General features: G+C 45.5%; 1 protein-coding gene across 2 annotated transcripts in view; it reads left to right on the top strand.

Moving 5' to 3' along the window:
• LOC147424385 (uncharacterized) overlaps positions 1 to 13,148 on the top strand; it is a 103,073-nt gene that overhangs the window by 51,721 nt on the left and 38,204 nt on the right. For both annotated transcript variants that reach the window (XM_086500656.1, XM_086500655.1), the window contains 3 exons: positions 7,077 to 7,130; positions 7,251 to 7,359; positions 7,473 to 7,785. In XM_086500656.1, coding sequence (XP_086356782.1) covers positions 7,077 to 7,130; positions 7,251 to 7,359; positions 7,473 to 7,785 — 476 coding nt within the window. The remainder of the gene's footprint in view (positions 1 to 7,076; positions 7,131 to 7,250; positions 7,360 to 7,472; positions 7,786 to 13,148) is intronic.

The raw sequence follows: 13,148 nt of genomic DNA, 5'->3' as shown, positions 1-13,148 counted from the left end.
ACAGTGCTGACGTGGCAGGCCGTACGGATTTCTGTGCTTTGCACTGACATGTGACGTGGCAGGTTGTACGGATCTTCGTAAATTACGCTGGCAGCTTTTGAGCATTGCTTTTGGACCAGATGCTTTTGAGTTTGAAGGCTTGTCATGTAAAACTGCTTTTGGGGCCTAGGGCCTTTAAATATGAGGCCATGGGCTCATTCTCTGGCATGCTTCCTGGAGAAGCTGGAGAGTCTAGAGTATCGGCTTGTACTGTGTTGATGCAATATAAAGAAATACCGAAAGGGGCGCCAAGGTTTGGGGCCAATTCTCTCTGGGGTGGAATTCCGCCACTCCGTGTCGCGTGTCATCTCTCTCTCTCTCTCTCTCTCTCTCTCTCTCTCTCTCTCTCTCTCTCTCTCTCTCTCTCTCAGTTCAGTTGTTATGGAAGTGCTAAAAGTCTGTCGAGTCTGTTCTTTTCTATTGGCACGTGGTGCCCCGTCTTGTGACAACTACTTGGACGGAGATGCTCAAGAAAACACATAAGTAAGTGGAAGAAGCGGACCAATGGATACAGGTAGCTAAAAAGGGAAAAGATCAGCTTGCTCACTCATCTCCGACCTCACTAATTAATGCTACCTTGGAAGAGGAAAAGAGGAGGCGAACTAGGTCTTTTCATGTGAGGTTGACGGGTCTCAAGCATTATACATTAGAAGATGACACAGACACTTTGCAGACTTCTGGGTATCACTAACCCTACACATACAATTTCTTGGAGAGTGGGGAAGAAGAAGACTACTACGGACAGGGAAGGCGGAAGCTCGAACTAACTAGCCCTTATCCTCTGCTTCCTTATATTAGAGGCTAGGAGATAGTTCCTTTTATTGAGAAAAACCCTCAAGCATACGTGTGTCTCTGGGGGATGACGTTAGTCGGATCCAGTTGACACGTATGCGCAAATGTATGCCGCATATTATAGCAGTTAAGAAGAAAGGCAAGTTGGCATTCTATAGAGGAGGGAAGGTCGTTATTTTGATCCCTCCAAATGATTGTTGACTATGTAACGGGACAGCACCTCATGCCAACAAAAAAGAACACACTAAACAACTTTAAGCACTTCGAATAACAAGTGAACTAAAAGAGATGCACGACTCACGAGACAGGGAGTGGCGGACTTGCACTCCAAGAGAACACTGGCCCCAAACCGTGGCGCCCCTTTCGGTATTTCTTTACATTGCTTCAACTCAGTACAACGGTTCGTCAGTATCTGCACCTTCATGCGGAAGCATACCAGATAGTGAGTCCTTGCCACATATTTAAAGGCCTTAGGCCTAAGAGCAGTTACATGAAAAGCATCAAACTCTAAAGGCATCTGGTTCCAAAAGCATTTGGCCTAAAAGCTGCTAGCGATAATTCCGTATAGCTGTCACGCCAGCAGACTGTCAGCGCAAATTGCGGCGGTCCGTACTGTGCCACGTTAGCACGTCAGCGCAGATTGCAGGCAGGTTGCTACGTTAGCAGTCCAACCTAATATGTGGGAATCTGTACACCTGCTGTCACGTTAGCAGTTGCTACGCCAAGAATCTGGTGTGTGTGTGTGTGTGTGTGTGTAGGCCCCTTGGCCAGGATCTGCAAGTTGGCTAAGGTCTTTAGTGGCTTGACACGTCAGCAGTTTGCGACATTCTCCCTTCTTGAAAGAAGAGTAATCGTTCACGATTATTGTATATCTGCAAGTTAGCTCAAAAAAATTTCCGAGGGGCATTCTGAGGGACAATGAGTTGTCATTCCATGTCAGAGCTTTTGATATTCTTACGTAGTAAAATTAGCCATCACACCCGGACCGTGCTACTCTTGAAAGGGTGTCTCGATGCCCTAAAATTACATACATAGGCAATGTCACCCAATTAGGAATATTCAATGGTTGGCACATCGCAATGCAACACAAATGCTCACATATGCATGCTACAAAACACAACAAACAGCGCCGCTAAGCACTCCCTCGAGACAGACAGTGTGCGGTATGAAGCTACTCAACGACCACCTCGTCACTCTCCCCGCAAATAACCTAAAAAGGTTCGGGCCATGAGCTCAGAGAACTGGTACAACCAAACGCTTCCCAAACCGCAACCTGCGTCGCTTGGAGGTTTCGAGCATACAACTATAGGCTCCCCAGACATCCCGTCTGCGTCGTTCATAGGTTTTCGAGCGTACAACGAAACGCTCCCCATACATTCCGTCAGTGTCATTCCGAGGTTTTCAAGCATACAACGAAAGACTCCTTAGACATCCCGTTTGTTGCGTTCCAAGGTTCAGACATTATCAAACAACATTTCTCACTACTCTTATCTGGGATTAAATCACTAATCAATGAAACCAGTATTAAAACCAGACAGGGGGCTTTCTTTGAGACAGTAGGACCCGGACATACGCATGCCAGGGTCAACCAGTTGAGGAGGCCTGACGGGTCAGTTGCTTCTGAGCCCGAGGACATGCGAGCAGTTGCTACTGACCTTTACCGTGACCTGCTGTCAGCAGAGCCTCAGTCAGAGCATCAGGATGCATGCAGAGAGCAGGTTTGGGCACAAATGCCTTGTCTTGTGACTGAGGAGATGCACCAAAGGCTTGAGCTGCCTCTTTAGCTAGAGGAGCTTCACGTGGCCCTCACCCCGTGGTAGTTGTCCAGATGAGGATGGTTTGACTCCTAGCTTTTTCTTAGAGTACTGGGACTTGCTTGGCTCAGATCTCTGCAGCGCTTTTGAGTACATCCTGCACATAGGGGAGATGTTGCTTGACAGCATGAGTGAGGGTTTGATTTACCTCATTCCCAAGGAGGGTGGCTCCTTGGATGAGATTCGACAGTGGGGGCCCATCACCATCCTCAACTCAGCCTACAAAATTCTTGCCAAGGCTCTGAGTTTGAGGATTCAGCCACTTCTAGAGAGCATTATACATGGGACACAGACAGGTTTTGTCAAGGAGCATAGTATCCTTAACAACATCTTTACATTTTGGGAGGCTTCTGCCCTCGCTCGCCTCCGTGGTGAGGATTTGGTGATACTTCTTCTCGATTTTGACAAGGCCTATGATAGAGTTGACTGGGACTTTTTGGAGGGCACTCTACGCAGGATGGGCTTCTCAGATGCCTGGATCAGAGGTGTGTGAGCTTTTTACAGATGGGCACACAGTCAGTTACTTTTGGCTGGTATTAGAGGAGATCGCTTCATGCTCACACATTCGGTCAGGCAGGGCTACCTCTTGTCCCCTTCCTCTTTCTGTTCTATGCTGAGGTGATGAGCAGATTTTTGGTTTCACAGCAGGTTGGTCTACGTGGCTTAGTGCTCCCTATTCGGGGCGACGAGTTACTAGATACTGAGTTTGCAGACGACTCAACTTTGTACTTGGAGGGCCAGGAGGCCAACCGTCACAGGTGTGAGCAGGCTCTTGAGACCTTTTGTTGTGCATCAGGCGCACGGATCAACTCAAGAAAGACAGTGGCTTTCTCGGGTGGTTGTGCTCCTACGCTTGATTGGCAGCCAGGTGAGGGTTTCAGATGGATTCCCCCAGGGACTACAGTTCGATACTTGGGCTGTCAGCCTCAGGTTGGTTTGGACTTGTCTCCTCAGCAACAGATTGCTCCCCTTCTCCTGTCCATCAGGAGGAAGCTGTTACCTTGGAGCTCCGCACGACTTTCTTTGGCAGGCAGAGTTGTAGTGGCCAACAGTTGTTGTTGGCTACTATGTGGTACATCACATCTTGTTGGATCTTTTCGAGTTCCTGCATTAGCCAAGTAAAGAGGCTGATCAGGAATTTCCTTTGGTCAGGGCGCGACACTTAGATAGCCCTGGCCAAAGTGGCCTGGCAGGTCATCACTCTTCCTTGTTCTCAGGGGGGTTGGGGATCATAGACCCGACACAGCAGAGCAAAGCCCTTCTTGGGAAGTTTGTTGTCAGAGGATTTCTTCCAGGGGAGGAGCCTTGGAAGGAGTTTTTGCTTTAGCAGCTTAGTGCTAGTGTGCCTCAGGTTGGAGGCCCTTGGAGACCTTCGACGAGATGGATTTTCATAGAGATGCGTAGAGTTGGCCTGAGCAAGAGACTGGAGGACCGTTTTGCTGTGAGTCTGGTCCGCTCCTGGGAGCGGTTGAGGAGAGGCCTCGAGCAGCACCAGCATACTTGCACGGAGGAGTGTCTGCGAGACAGCCCCTTGTTTAAAACCCCATGGTTCGGAGAGGCCACTTGGTTGGTAGTAGGCCTCATGTTTCTTGGGGTCCCGCAGAGGGTCCAACACGCACCTTAGGTGACTGGCGACAGTTCTCAAGCTTGTTAGAGGAGCTTCAGAGCATCCAGCTACAGGGCATGAGAGGGGTGCAGAGCGTGTGTCAGGACATCACAAAGGCAGTACCAGCTGAGTGGCTCACACCTCTCGAGTCGGCAACGTCCAGATGGATGGGGGCCTTCACGCGACTGGAGGTCCTCATCGTAGTTCGGGCTTGTTCAGAGACTGCACCTACCCTAATTTTCGAGCTACAGGGTGAGGGTCCTTTACACCGAGTTTCAGTTGAGGCCCCACAAGTTGCAGAGTACTGTTTTCAGAGGGGATCCGAGTTGTGGGCATCTGTGGGAGGACTTGTGTCATAGATCCTGACCCAGTAGCTCTTAGACTGGCCACTGGAGGCTTTGGGCTTGGGAGAGCTTTCCACTGGCATGAGTGCAGTGGGATCGTGGAGAGTGGTTTTGGAGGGACCCATTCGCCTCAGCCGACCATCCAGTCATCCCTTTCTTTCAGTACACTGTTCGACTGGGACGTCACATACTGGTAGCACGGAGAGAGGCTCATCTTGTTGCAGCACCTCATTGGTAGGAGGAGGGTCTCACAACTGAGTTCTCGTCAGCTTTTTGGGTGAGGTTGTGGGACGCCAAATAGCCGCGGAACAGATACAATCCATTTAAAACAAATTTCAAAGAGAACTTTCTTAAACAAACTGCAAATCTCTGAAAAGCATCTGGCTCAAAATCTGCAGTAAAATCAGCTATCGCAAAAAGCGGAATTCCGTATAGGCAGCCATGTCAGCACCTGTCAGAGCAAAACGCGGAAATCCGTACTGTCTGCCACGTCAGCATGTCAACGTAGATTTCGAAAATCCGTACGATTAGCCACGTCACCTGTCCGTACAGTGGCTACGTCAGCACTCCGCGGGAAGTCATGCCACGTCATCATTTTGTGACATACCCCCCTCTTGAAAGAATTGTAATCGCCCTCGATTATGCCTGCAAAACAGACAAAGGCCATAAACCAATTCATTAGACACTGACCCTAAGTACCGACACACTAGACACGACACCTCTAGCATTAGTACAAAGACGACAGTCACATCACGGGACATCACAGGACATCACATGACAAATCAATCACAGAAAAATTCATTCCAAGTCTCAGACCATGACTGCCAGCAACGTATTTAGTAATCGCATCTAGATCCATTCCGGACCTCACTGATGCACTATTAGCTAATCCTTATTGCGATCATGTCTATAGAGATTTATGAGAACGAAATGGTGCAGTCACTCAAACAAGTCAAGTGAGAGAGTACAAATCAATCATCTTCAATCTCGGGAATTCCGTTTCATAAAGTCATTCAATAGAATAGTGTCAGCCCATTAGTATCCCTGAAACCCAAAGGGGACATTAGTGACCTTATTCAAATCGAGCTAATCTATTGACTGAGGAGCGGAGTGACTCCCCTCTTGTGCAGACCCGCTGCACCAGATTCACCCTTGCTGAGTTCGGGGTTCTATCGGAGTAGACTATGCTAAACCGAATGCTTCAAGGTAAAGTTCCAAAATCTGAGGAGTATGTGCTAGGTCCTCCTCCACCCACTTTGCGTCTAATGTCGGATAGTTCTTAAATTTAACCAAGAACCGCCGAATCACTTTACCTTTCATCTTTTGTGTGCCAAAATCTATTCAAGAACGAGTATCTCCTCGCTCTCTTCCACTTTGGGTTGCTCATCAGGCTCCCCATTAACGGGCACATCACCTTTAAAAGGTTTCAAGAGACTCACATGGAATCCATTGTGAATCTTCAAGTATTAGGCAGCTTGAGTTGAAAGGAGACATCATTTATCTTTTCTTTAATCTGGAAAGGGCCATAATACCTCATGCTAAACTTTGGAAAAAGCCACTCCTTTCCTTTTAGTTTCAGAGGACAGCCTACCTTCCGAGATATCATGCACTCTCAAGATTAGAGACAGTTGGGGTGCTACTTGCTAGAGATACAAAGGCACAGGGACACACTTTTGCAGCCATCTACAAAGACCCCGGGGGGGGGGAGACAGTCACATCTCATTGATTTCTTTCAGAGAGCTACACCCCTTCCACTAGTGACCCTTCAGCAGGCCGAGGCGAGCCGGGCCAGACAACACCCACGGGCTACCTGAGGCGAAGCCCCACGACTCCACCGCAGACAGATCGAGGAGATCCGGACTCGAGCACATCAAGCTTCTGAGAAGAGACGAGCCCAGATGATGGCTCACCCAAAGACGTTCATCAGGACAGCCCTTGCTCCCGACCCTCCCATGTACTACATTTTACATCCCCCCCATTAGCACAGGATGGAGCTAGCTAGATTGATGCATTTGTATGGTTGTACTACCCCTACCCTCAGCATATACACACCTCATGCACATATCCCTAGAACTAGGGTCCACCCACCCCCCATAGATCTCATCACCCACGAGACGTCCTTCTCTCTTTTATTTTGTACCTGTTTGAACTATTTTGTCTTTTCCGATAGACAGAGGACATACACACATGTATTTTTGATTTGTCTTATAGGCCGACTTCGGCCTCACATAGACGTTGAAAGGCTTTCTTTTCTCTCTCTCTCTCTCTCTCTCTCTCACTCTCCCCCCTTCCTTTTTTAATTGCCAATTGGATACTTCGTGATTGTAGGATATATGAGAGGTTATAAGGGAATTACAAACTTTTCCTTGCTCAGCGTTGTGAAGATTATGTCCCTCCCTTTTTGGTCATGGAATATTTTTCTGGTCAGGAATGTCCATAATTTCTGTATTCTGACACATTTATTTTCGCTTGGCGAGGCAGCTTGTGGATTAATAGGAAGAGTGCCGCTTATGCCAAAGCTGGTTGGAACCTTTGGTAGGTGCATATGCAGATAAACTGTGCAAGCTTCCATAGGATGTTTTTGGTCAAAGGACACTCATGTGCCTTTAAGTTTCTCTAGTCTTTTACGCTTGAAGTTTGAAATGCTTTGTGCAGCTTTTGCGTCTGCAGGTGCCTATGGGTCTCTGTCCTGGTCTGTCAGACATTGCTTTGAAGAGTTTCTTACTCTTGATGGAAGTTATCTGCAAGAGAAATTAATTTCAATGTAAGCTACAGGCAAACTGTGGTTTTTATTACCTCCTTCATTCTAATGTTGTCGTCTGCGTGTGCATGCTAGAGTCTTTGCTTGAAAGCTGAAAAAGCTTATCAATGCCTCAGTTTGCAGAATCAGCCCGTTATTGAGCCAGGCACCCGAGCTATCTTGGAAAAGTACTACTATCTTGAGTCGCTGTATGACGATTCTGGCCAGGGAACTTCAGGTATTGCACTTCGGAAGAGGGAGGTGTTAGGAGTAAGTTTAGAAAAGCCAAGGAGAGAGGAAGGTAGCTTCAGCAACTACCCGGACTTGTCAGAGAATGCAGATAAGAGTTCCTTGAACTCTAAGGACAAAGTTGAACCATCATCCATGACCAGAGCAGAAGATGTTTCAGATAGTCATCTCCAAGGGCACCGAAGCAACCAGACTGTTATTGTAAGTCTTGGTATTGATAAACTTGACATACACACAAATACATTGTAAGCCTTGCATACCATGAACATACATACTGGCAGTTGCATATTGTAAGTCTTGGTATTAATAAACTTGACATACACACAAATACATTGTAAGCCTTGCATACCATGAACATACATACCGGCAGTTGCACCCACAGAGTCATATCTACGCAAACAAAGACAACTTCTAATGACGGGCATGCTTCATTTGCTGTGTTCTACATGCACAGAACCCAATACAATGCTACTGCATAACAAATCTTGCTCTTAAGTTTGATCATTGCTGCTTTATACCATCTTTCAGGAGATCATTGCGAGTTGCAAGTTCATTGTAGTCATATGCAAGATTACCCTTGGCCTGAAAACGTGAAAATTTAGTTTTATGAGAGCTAAAATATTTCATAAGTTTAGCGTGGATTAGTGCATAATATATTTTTCTACAAGGGTTTGATCATTGCCACTCTATACCATCTTTCAAAAGATCATTGCAAGTTGTAAGTTAATTGTAGTCATATGCAAGACTACCCTCGGCCTGAAAACATGAAATTTGTAGTTTTATGAGAGCTAAAACGTTTCATAAGTTTATCGCGGATTTGCATGCCAGTTTTAAAGTTTGCTGCTAAAGATCATGCCATGCAGCTTGTCCTTTGTGACAAGCATGCTGCTTGAGTTGTATATAAAAGGTGAATTTTTATTCCTTTGAAAAAATGAGAGAGGCTTTCAAGTCAAAAATGTTAGGTAGCCTCCAAAATGACTGTCACCCTACATTTTTGATCCATCCAAGCAGAGTGAAGGTGTGATCTACTCTCCTCCTGCAAGTTGAATCAAGCAAGGTGCCTTGTGTCAACTGGCCGTCCAATTGTGACAATGCACTAGACATCTTCAGCTCCTATTGGTTTTTTCATCATCAGGTGCTGAGAGGGTTGCTTGTTTTTTCATGTTTGGGCACTACTATTATCTATGGCTAGTTTGTTGCCTTTGATTGGCCACCACTTTTTGCATTGCTTTGTAGTGTGCATGAAATATTAGGGTCTTGGCCTTTGTTGCTCTCCTCTCAGTCAAAGCCACTTGGGATGCTTAGAGGAATACATCTGTTGCATGAAATGTTTCCTATCAAAATGACATGCCAAAGGGTAGGAAATGTGGGAATTACAATCCGCTTTTTTCCCTCACCCCACATTTCAAGTAATAACATGTAACAAAGTACAAAAATACATACATACACGGAATACGGAATGGAAACAGGAACAGGGAACTGGACGGAATGGGGGGTCATAAAGAAAGAAAAGACAAAGAAAGAAAGTTCTATTAACGTCCTTTTGAGGCCGAGGTGGACTTGTAGGACAAATCTACATTGTGAAGGTTACATTCCACTTTGAGTATCTTGCCATAAAAGGCATAAAAGAAAAGAAAACCTGCCATCTTCTGTGATCCTCTTCTGACTCATAAGAGGGGGATGATTACAAGAAAGATAGTTATGTGTAGCATATTGTGAAGGATGCTTCTATGGGGATGGTGAACTCGGTGTTGAATTTCTGAAATCTCTACTAACTGTTTTCCCTCCTCGGTATACTGCCGATTTGCCATTCTTTCTTGCCTCACTTGACTTTAGCTAATTTCGTAGCCCTATTCTTTAGTTGCAATGTGGTGAGCTCACCCATTATCCAAACTGAGGTGCCTCCCAATGAGCATGTCTGCTTCATGTCTAGATACAGATATCTTCTCTTTCATGTATAGTTAGTTAATTGACCTTTGCTTGTTTTCCCTTGACCTCTATGTAGAAGGGCTCCCTGACGTTGACAAACTTGACAGACTTGGCTAGTTTTTCTTTGAGAACGTCTGTTTCCGTGTGTATTCTTCATTGTCCAGGTTCATGTCATCTTTCTCCCAACCCTCTGGGAGGCCTCTGATTCGAATGTACCTGTGTTGTATCCACTTTCCTCTAGATTCTATTTCCTCCCTCTTGAGAGAGCTGATTTTCTCTCTGAACCTGAATCACACATTTCCTATCTTGGCGGATTTTCTCTCTAAAAGTCTGCAGAGTAATCTCTCTCTAAACATAGAGATTTCCTCTCTCTAAAGACAAACTGGATTTAAAAATTAGTTTCTCTTAATTTTAAAAAAAATCTCTCTCTCTCTCTCTCTCTCTCTCTCTCTCTCTCTCTCTCTCTCTCTCTATATATATATATATATATATATATATATATATGTATATATATATATATATAAGGTCAGCGCTTGAGTAAAAGCAAGTTGGGGTTTGGGGGGGGGGGGGGGTCACAAAGTGATGATGTGGCGTGTCGAACTCGAAGAGAAATGACCGAGTAGACAAGAGAAATTGAACCAACCAACTTAAAGAACTTATGAGCACCATCCGAGGGGCCTAACCCTAAAACGCTTGAAGTCTGGAGCTGATGTTCGTAAAACGCGCTGACATGCTCACTTGGCAGGCTGTACGGACAATGACGTGGCAAGACTGTATGGATTTCCACGTTTTGTGCTAGTGTTGCTACACGGCAGGTTGTACGGATATTCGCAAATCACTCTAGCGCTAGCTTTTGGGAGCAGATGCTTTTAGGGTTTAGTGCTTTTGGATGCAGGGGATTAGCAATTAGCTAATCCAGTACTTGTGCAAGAGGCTCTTGCCTTGGCAATCACGCATAAACCCACACAACTGTATATACAGATGAGTAACCCTTGAGCTGGCCATCACGTTCCTGTATTCAAAAGGGCACGATTGCGGAATCATCTTGCTACATAGAACAGAGGAGAAGGCAAGCTTTCCATTAAAGCTATAAATGTGCACCCACTACTCACACACATTATGGGCTTCACAATGAAGAAGATCAGGCTTCTCTCTCAATTTTGCGCCCCCATCAACTGAGATATCTTGCAGATTTGCACAGGAGCCGCGAGTGTCCCTTATGCCCATTTGAGTTAATTTCCTAGTAACCACCAACTTATAAAGTGTCACGTGGGCCCTAAATGACTTTGAAATGAGCCTAGCCACCCCTTAATTGCTCGGATTTGAGTGTCGATTGGCCGAACCATCTCGTGGCGACTTGGCCTTCATTGCTGCGGATGAAACTCTTGGCCGCGGCAGTTTCACACTGGCCATACAATGTCTGGCCATTTTTGACTTCAAAAAGAGGGTCCCAAAATGAAATAAATAAAATTCAAGGAAAGAAACCGACAACTCAGGTTAGTGGCTGTCACACTCTCGTGACATACCCTCCTCTTGATATCGCAAACGTCCTCGATTGCATGCCATATATACATGCTTTAGTGTGATTAGCACCCTTTTATCATCATATTATCCGCAAGAAAGGTCATGGAACATAGATACAAATGACTTAATGAAACCTTCATACTTTTGTCATTTCCATCTATCATAGAATTGAGCATTGTACCTTTAACACTTGTTGAGCGATGTACACTTCTAATCCACTGAATCCGTATGTACATGTGATGTGCTAGCTCCATGATCACCCCTCTTTTAAGCACGTTGAGTTGGGGCACACGTAGGTTGTAACCCAAAGGCTTCAAGGTAAAGTTGCAATATATTTGATGACTCCAAAAGTTCATTCTCTTCCATCCACTTTGCATCCATAGGTGGATAATTCTTGAACTTCAACAAATAGCGTCTCGAAATTTGTCCCATACTTTTCGCTTCTTATGTGCCAAAACCTGCTCAGGTACCAAGAGCTTATCAAGTTCCTCGACTTTTGGTTGATCTTCATCTGGCATATCTTGTGGCACAAAGGGTCTGAGAAAACTCACATGAAACGCATTATGAATGTTCCAAGTGTTAGGAAATTTCAGCCTATACGCAACATCACTGATCTTGTCAAGTACTTGAAAAGCATAGTCACAAGGGACGCATCCCGAGGAGTGGGGATGGGGGACAAGGGACGGGTCTCAAATGGATTTTTAGTGTAAAAAAGAGGGTTGGACGGCAAGTGGGGATGGGAAGCCCAAAAATGGGCGTCTTCTGTGACTATGTTGAAAAGGCCCATAGTAACGCATGCTGAGCTTGGGAAACAACCTTTCCTTGCCCTTCATCTTCTCTAACCTTGCCTTTTCAGACCGCAAAAGAACCCAAATCATCAAGTGAAAACAAGAGTTCACGATGGTGACGATCAATAGCCTTTTTCTGCTTTACTTGAGTCTTCTTTAAGGCAAGCTTGATTTTCTTATACATTTCATCCATATTCTTTTCATATCGATCAACTTCTTAATCTTGTCCTTTGTGTGCAAAATGGAAGGAACCTTTTTGCCACCCTTAACAATTTCAAAAGGTGCCTTGCCTGTTGACAAATGCACCGTATTGTTGTATGCATACTCAAGCATGGGTAAATACTCTTCCCACTTACCTTTATTATCTGACACATAGCAAAAGGGTGAAGAACTAGGTTGAATCAGCTCTTTTTCTAACAACTCCTCTACTTGGCTCATAATCTCTTTCTACTAGGTCGCACTAACCTTGTTAACTATGTCACGAGGACGTGGCAGCTGTTAACTATGTCACGAGGACGTGGCAACTGCTAACCTTAGTTGTTGGTTTCTTTCCAATGATTTTTGTTTAGTTTGGAGACCCTCTTTTTGTAGTTGCAAATGGTCGGACATTGTATGGCCAATGTGAACGGTAGTTTCACCTGCAGACGGGAAGTTGGTCGGCACTGGAAGTCGTATAGTAAGAGGATGTCTAGGCTCAGTGCAAGGTCATGTAGGTTCCCCCGTCGCACTTAGCAAGTTGGTGGATACTAGGAAGTGAACTCAATTGTTGGAATTAGGGTTGCAGAGAAACACACACAGCTTGGAGAAGACGAAGGAAGCTCAAGGCACACAATAGAGAGTATATTACTTAGTGTGCAATGGAAAGATAGATAGCCCTAGAGTGATGGGCGTATATAAAATGCACGGGGGAAAAAACCTCCTAAAGAGGGAAAAAATGCCCCGGCGGTCCTAGTGTGTTCACACACATCACTACCACATGTATATGGTAACAAATCCCCCCTGGAGTGATGCGGTGAACGAGAGCTGGCACATGAGTAAAGGGAAGTGCCATGCCCTGAGGACAGGATCAGTCCACAAAGGGGAGTAAGCCCAAAGCTTTGCGGAAAGCTTCAAGCTTCTCACGAGACAATGCCTTTGTGAAAAGATCTGCAAGGTTGTCCTGTGTTGGCACATAAGCCAAGCTGATCTCTCCTGCTGAGAGCCTCTCCCTGACATAGTGGTAATGCACCTCAATGTGCTTTGTGCGAGCATGAAAAACTGGGTTCCTCGCAACTGCCAATGCGCTCTGACTGTCAGTGTAGATAGTGTTGGCAGTGTCCTGTC

This window comes from Adiantum capillus-veneris, chromosome 25 (genome assembly GCF_014529385.1).
Source record: "Adiantum capillus-veneris isolate H3 chromosome 25, ASM1452938v2, whole genome shotgun sequence".
NCBI lineage: Eukaryota > Viridiplantae > Streptophyta > Polypodiopsida > Polypodiales > Pteridaceae > Adiantum > Adiantum capillus-veneris.
Note: the sequence above shows the minus strand (reverse complement) of the source record. Positions and strands in the feature narration are given on the sequence as shown.